The 7,696-nt window shown below is 38.2% G+C and overlaps 1 protein-coding gene across 1 annotated transcript; it reads left to right on the forward strand.

The window, feature by feature from the left end:
• The first annotated feature begins 3,748 nt into the window (after positions 1-3,748).
• Positions 3,749-4,684, forward strand: LOC101989821 (olfactory receptor 8D2-like). The gene has a single exon (XM_005347508.1). It carries the CDS (start codon positions 3,749-3,751, stop codon positions 4,682-4,684), a length of 936 nt encoding a protein of 311 aa, XP_005347565.1.
• Positions 4,685-7,696: the final 3,012 nt, after the last annotated feature.

The raw sequence follows: 7,696 nt of genomic DNA on the forward strand, positions 1-7,696 counted from the left end.
GAGAAAGTCTAAATCATGTTTGTCAGTGGCACAGGCCACATGAAAGTATGTTTTTAATACTTACAGAAGTGTTAAACTGGGAATGTGGTATTCATTCAAACTTACTGTTTAAACTGGCTGTGAGCGGAAGCCATACACAGAGAGACACTGAAGGAAGAAAGAGAACAAGCCAGTGCAGGACATCCTCCTCCACTGTGCTGCATACTTTTTCTGGAGGCTTCCAGTTCTTTACAAAAAAATGCCAAACTACCAGTAACTATATTGAGAGTTTAAAAAAAGTGCCAAACTACTACTCTAGACAAACAGCCATGGGGAGTAAGTCAAGATGGTAGATACATAAAATGAATAGAAGAAAAAAGAGAAGAGATTTGAAGCATCCTTACTGTCCATCGGAATTTATGTTAATAGCTGTTAAAAGCACTGGCAAAATGATATTGATAATTTAGTATCTACCTGCCACTGCAGGAATGTTTCTACCCAGTCCCTAAACCCCAAGTTTGTTCTGATGATTCACTCAATCACAGCCCCTCAGACATCTCCTTTGAATTCTAAACTCATATATAGTTTCCTACTCAAATATCCATTCAATCTATGATAATCATCAATCTAAGTATGTTCAAAGCAGAAAAATTGCTCCCTAACCCACCCTCCAATAGCATCTTTAGTGTGTGTATATCCTGTATTGAGCAAGTGATGACTTCTTGAGCTCATACAAATCATATATATCATACACATCAAAGGAATCTCACCTCTTTTCTAGCTAACCATGTCTGCATTACCAATATACTGAAGTCACACCTTTCTGCATGCCAAAACCTCTATGTGAGTCCCTAGAAATACTCTGTGGCCCCTTAATGAATATTAATTAATTGTGAAAGTATTCCTATTCTCATATCCATCCAATTACCAAGCAAAAGTTTATCTTTCTTCAAGCAATTTAAAACAACTCAGTCTCCAGGTAATTTGTGATTTCATAAAGTTTCTTTTCTTTTGACTTTTACACACCCCAAGTCTACTTTGAACTCTTTAATAACATCCATTCTATACTTTCTTATGCTATCATATTTTAGTAATAGGCTCAAGATTTAAAGTCAAATGGAACTGCGTCCACTTTCAGGCTTGGTCACCTATATTTCTGTGATCACCTTCCCCTTTATGATGCTGAAATTGTCACTTCTCTTGTGTAAACTTCAGGTTTTTTTATATATAAGGAAGAGTAATTCTACAATTTGTGAATTTTGCAATTTTCTATTCATTTGTCCTCTCTTTCTCTTGAGAGGCTTCTACACCCGTATTTGCAATATCAAGTGGGGCAGAATCAGGCTGTCAAAAATCCTACCCTGGAGTAGAGGAAATCAGTATAGTCAGAAGCAGGTAATTTAGAATGGAGAAGTGAAAGCCACTGTAAAAAATTAAAACACTGTTGGGACACAGCTAAGAAGGTTAGTGGAGGAAGACTCTGGAAGAAGTCAAAGAGATTTGAGTATAGTTCTTTTTTTCAGTAAATTAAAATATGTATTTTTAATCTTGAGAAAATAAAGTCCTAAATCTGACAAATAATTTGAAAAAAATGGTGGATTTAATTATATGAATAAAAGACTTTAGAATTAGCAAACTAACTGAACAGGATTATAGCAAATCCTACCCCAAGTCCTTCATTAATTTTCTTGATTAAAATATTTAGTGATATGAAATCTACTGTTGATGACAAGTAATTCATCACTTCTTTTCTTTTCTTTTTTTTGGTTTTTCGAGACAGGGTTTCTCTGTGGTTTTGGAGCCTGTCCTGGAACTAGCTCTTGTAGACCAGGCTGGTCTCGAACTGACAGAGATTCGCCTGCCTCTGCCTCCCGAGTGCTGGGATTAAAGGCGTGCGCCACCACCGCCCGGTATCACTTCTTTTCTTTAAAGTTATAACTTTCTTCATCCTAAAAAGCTTAGAACTTTAGTGAATCAATTCCCCTATATGTTCTTCTTTAAACTTCATAGTTTCATAGTTACATTTGCGTTTTTTACTTTTCTCAAATTAATTTTCACAGGATTCAAGTTAGCATTCATTTACATTAAACACATTATTTATTATGCCCCTATTTTCTGAAAATGTTCTCTCCCTCTGGACTGCTTTGGCAAGCATGCAAAAAAAATCAAATGCTCATATAAAGTAGTTTTGTATGTGGTTACACATTCTGTTCCATTGATTCCTTGTCAACTCTCAGACACTATCAATGATTGTAGCTTTACAGTGTGCCTTCAAGTTGAATAGAGTTCTAAGTGAGGTGAAGGAGGCGACCATGGAAGTATCTTGATACAGTTTGCTTTGTAGAGCACATCCAATTCAAAAGTTCCCAGAGCCCATTGCTGGTATGTTTGAAAGAGAGCAAATGGGAGAATGGCGGCAGTGAGGCTGTATACCAGAATCTGATAGCCACTGTGTGGAAGTTTACAGTGCTATTTCACTTCCTGTGATATTTTAGGTTCTGCTTTTTCTGTCAAAAATGGTAGGAACCAAGGAACTTCTTGCCCCAGGTTAACTTCAGTATGGAAATGTATCCATGGGTCTTCTCCACTACTGCTTTTTCCTATCTTAAGGTGATATAAGGGTCAATGCAATCTTATTTAAACAAACATGAGCTCAATATGTTTTTAGTACTTAGCAAAGTGTCCAGTAAGCTAACGTAATGTTGTCAGAGATCCCAAGAAAAGCAGTATCAGAGGGAATTGTTGAGAATTATGATAATGAGCATAACACAGAAGTTTCCATCCATTCTGGGCTCAGACTCAAAAGGAAATTGTTGTAGCAGAGGTACATTGTTTTTTAAATAAAACATGCAAAGATATAGGAACTGAACTTAAGATTTGATAGATTTGAGAAATTTTATATAAATACATGTAAAGTGGGAAAAATAAGGTTACCTTCAAACAACATTAACATCCTCTAGTTTCTCACCTGTGAAACTGACTTACCTCTCTCTCTCTCTCTCTCTCTCTCTCTCTCTCTCTCTCTCTCTCTCTCTCTCGTGTTGTTCTTCCAACTTTTTTCACATCAATAATGTTCACATGTGTGTCCTCAGCACACTGCCGGGCAAACAAGCACCAATTGTGGTGGTGTTTTTCTTTTTCCTTTCTCACTTTCCTTCAGCAAAAGACACAGCACTTTTTATTCTCCATTCTTCTCACATCTCTATGGCCCATGAGTAGCAGCAAGAAAAACTAATTCAAGACCAGAAACTCAGATTGTATATAGACAGATTAGAAGGAAGCCAAGTCTTTGTGATTAGAACTGAATAAGCTAGGTAGAAGGGAAACTCAAGCAACATCAGTAAAAAAAGTTCAAGTCCAAGACATCAGACACAACAGCTGTTGGAGACCCAACCCATCAAATAGAAGACCATCTCTCAGTAGGTGCTCCTGGAAGGTGTATGAATAACAGTTATTCTTCTTTTGCAGGGAAATCTAGAGCTTCGTTGGTAGCAACATGACTTTCACACTTAAATGTCACATGAGGACTATAAAAGAGAAACCTAGTGGGTTTTATTTCTCAATGCAAGGAATACAAATGAAGCCACAGGAACTGTAATCATGATGGTAGGCGATACTCAAAGAAGTACTGCTAGATTGTTTAGATTTCAGAAAATGTTTCTGTTTAAAAAAAATGTCATTTGTCAAACTGCAAGCTAACAAATACTGCCAATTGGTAATGTTTGCCTCTATCTGTTGACTCATGCAACTCATGAAAGCTGGGAGGAGAATGAGCCCAGGAAATCACTCTACCTTATTTGTCCTTGAGGGGTTAACAGACAAGCCAGGGCTCCAGATTCCACTCTTTACCCTGTTTCTATTGATCTATGTGGTCTCTGTGTCAGGAAACTTGGGGTTAGTCTTTTTAATCAGGATTAGCTCTCAGCTTCACACACCCATGTACTATTTTCTCAGTAACTTGTCCTTCATAGATCTCTGCTACTCCTCTGTTATAATTCCAAAGATGTTGGTGAACTTTGTATCAGAGAAGAATTCCACAGCCTTTCCTGAGTGCATGACCCAGCTGTTTCTGTTCTCGTTCTTCGGTATTGATGACTCCTACATGCTAACAGTCATGGCATATGATCGTTACGTTGCCATTTGCAACCCCTTGCTCTACAATGTCATCATGTCTCACAGAGTCTGTGTGCTACTATCCACTGCTGTATACGCTATGGGGGCCTTTGGAGCCACCATCCATACCAGCTACATTTCCAGCCGTTCCTTCTGTGGAGCTAATGTCATTCACCATTACTTCTGTGACATCCTCCCTCTTCTGAACATAACTTGCTCAAGAGACTATACCAAGGAGTTTTGGGTGATGCTGCTGGTGGGATTTAATGTCTTTGCAAGTGTATTTGCCATCTTCATCTCTTATGCCTTCATCCTTGCCAGCATCCTGAGAATTCGCTCAGCAGATGGCAGATCCAAAGCCTTCAGTACATGCAGTTCCCATCTTGTAGCTGTTGGGGTCTTCTATGGTTCCATCATCTTCATGTATTTGAAACCAGCTACAGGTGACACAACCCAGGAAAAAGTAGCTTCTGTCTTTTACACCACCGTGATTCCCATGCTTAATCCCCTTATATACAGTCTTAGGAACAAAGATGTTAAAGAAGCCATTAGAAAACTTATGAATGGTGGGTTACACTCTCGGTCTCTATAGAAGACATCTTAAAGCTAGCAATTTAAACATTCATTTTATCTTTTAAATTGTTCTGTTTAAGAATGCTATTTAAACAAGACGAGTCATCTTCAATTAAAATGTCTGTGTGGTTTATTTTGGTAAACCTCACTCCACTCTTTAATATCGCTATTCCCAGCACAGTGGTTTTTACTTTCCTTAGTATCTATAGCCTACTTTCTTACTTACTGGTAGACAGATAAGTATACATATAAATGTACATGTATACATGTGTGTGTATTTATATTCTTACCAAATACTACTAAGAAAAAATAAATATTTAGCAGTCTCATATGAAATAGCTAGGTCTATTTTGTAAATTCTAAAAATTATATTTATTGCTTTGTGGATGGAGGGGTGCCATGAAAGGAGCATCAGAGGACAATATGAGAGCATTGGCTCTCTCCTTTTCCTGGAGATTTAGTCTTCAGTGACAAGCATCCTAACCCACTAAGCCTCCTCAATGGCCTACAGCTGTATTTTAATACAAATATACAAACATATGAAGAATGAGGAATACAATTATGAAAATGAAATGGAGAAGAGATAGAATTCAAAAACAGTGAGGGGAGACAGGGTTGTGAATAAATACTGAAGAGAACCTAATATGACTTTGATGAGGATTCAAGAGGGGGATCATAATAGGAAACCATTTAAATATTTTTGAGTTTGCAGCTGGAATTTTGAGATGGTAATTTTCAGTGACACAGAAACTTGTGAATGAGCTTTTTCTTATGAGGACTGTGGTAGTTTGAATGTAATTTGCCCCATAATCTTATAGGGAGTGGCACTGTTAGGAAGTGTGGCTTTGTTAGAGTGGGCATGGCCTTGTTAGAGGAAGTGTGTCCCTGTGAGGGCAGGCTTTGATATTTCCTATGCTCACAGTACTGCTCAGTGTCTCAGGTGATTTCCTGTTGCCTGCAAGATGTAGGACTCTCAGCTGCTTAGCCAGCATCATGTCTGCCTATAGACTGTAATATTCCCCTTCACAATAAGAATGGACTGAACCTCTGAAAGTGTAAGTGAGCCACCCCAATTAAATGTTTTCTTTTCAAGAGTTTTCATGATCATTGTGTCTTTTCACAGCAATAAAAACCCTAACTAGCTCTCTGACACATTCAATTAACAACAATTAGGGTCATTATCTTCACCAAAATTTCCTCTTTAGGAAATAACAAGTATTTCATTTTTATTTGTATAGCAACATTTATTATTGAGGAAAATATTTTCCAGGAAACTCACAGATACTTCATAGATTTCACCTGAAACTAGTTGGCATTAAGAAAACTACTGACTGTGGGTGTGATCAGGGCAGGCACAGGCATAACTGAACTCACACTCACACGATTCTGAGGGGTACATATTTCCTAAGTAACTGTCAGGTTTCACATAGATCCATTCCCCAGCAATGAGATTGGAACCAACAATCAGATAAAGCCAAAGCAATGAGCCAGAGTTGGAAAGAGCAGGAAGATGTGAAGGATAAATAATGTGTTGTCTTCTGTTTTCAAGCGATATCTGAAAGTATCAGAAGACAGTAATTATACTGATATTAAAGGAGGCTGCTTATTAGTTCCCGGCTGCCCAGACCTGAAATAATCATACAGAAACTATATTAACTAAAACACTGCTTTACCTATTAGCTTATGCATATTTCTAGCTATCTCTTACATCTTTTTTTTTTTTTTTTTTTTTTGGTTTTTCGAGACAGGGTTTCTCTGTGGCTTTAGAGCCTGTCCTGGAACTAGCTCTGTAGTCCAGGCTGGTCTCGAACTCACAGAGATCCACTTGCCTCTGCCTCCCAAGTGCTGGGATTAAAGGCGTGCGCCACCACTGCCCGGCTATCTCTTACATCTTAAATCAACCCAACTCTATTAATCTGTGCATCAACACAAGGTCGTGGCCTACCGACAAATTTCTGCTAGACCATGGTGGGTGTCTTCCTCCTTCAGCAGTAACATGGCTTTTCTCTGACTCTGCCTACTCTCTCTCTCTCTCTCTACATCTCTGGTCAAATTTCCCACCTGGATTTACTCTGTTAAGCCATTGACCGAAAGCAGCTTCTTTATTAACCAATGGCAATAAAGCATATTCACAGCATACTGAGGGGAATCCCACATCATAATGGAATTTAGAAAAATCCATAGGAATATTTTCCAAAACAGCCCCATCAAATCTGGCCGGTTTCTATTTAATCTCTTTGTGGCCATTTTTTTAGGACATACCAAAAGTTTTCTTGTTTATAGGATTTTAGAAGCAAAATAAATGAGGCCAGCCAGCATATACCTCCTTATTGGAGAGAAACTATGTACCTCCTTCATGACACTCATTTCAAATCTAATTTAACACTCTGATAAGAGCTAGAAAGTAAGGTCTATAATAGTCATGGGCTTGTGTGAATTTTATATTCTGCCGCCAATTTCTAGAACAGCAAAGATGCAAAGCTGCTCAAACACTGCCAGGTGAATGAATAAATGAATTTATGTACATAAAAATATTAACAAAAATAAAATCAAAAGAGTTATTTGCAGCCAATTTCTTGGATACATAGATTGTACTCCTTTGGGAATTAATCTGATTGTACACCATCTGGTTCTTATGTTTTTATTACTATTATCCAAATGGTTTTCTCTAGCTTCTTGAAGATTATTCCAAGGCTACAAGACAGGAAGGGCACTAAAATAAAAAGAAGACTATGTAACTCAGCTACTATGTTTCATTAAGATTAATAACTTCGTTTTTTTAATTCTTTTTTTTATTGAGAAAAGGAAAAAAAGATAAGTTTCCACCTCCTCCCAGCCTCCAATTTCCCTCCGCCTCCTCCCACCCTTCTCTCTCTTCTCCCACCCTTCTCCCCCTCCCCCCACTCCTCTCCCCCTCCCTCTCCAGTCCAATGGGCAGTCAGGGTTCCCTACCCTGTGGTAAGTCCTAGGTCCTCCCCCCTCCGTCCATATTTAGGAAGGTGAACATCCAAACTGGCTAGGCTCCCACAAA

This window comes from Microtus ochrogaster, chromosome 5, assembly GCF_000317375.1.
Source record: "Microtus ochrogaster isolate Prairie Vole_2 chromosome 5, MicOch1.0, whole genome shotgun sequence".
In the NCBI taxonomy this organism is placed as follows: Eukaryota; Metazoa; Chordata; class Mammalia; order Rodentia; family Cricetidae; genus Microtus; species Microtus ochrogaster.

Bases quoted from the DNA above. Each gene is read 5' to 3' on its own strand.
- LOC101989821 (XM_005347508.1), top strand. From the start codon at position 3,749: ATGAGCCCAGGAAATCACTCTACCTTATTTGTCCTTGAGGGGTTAACA.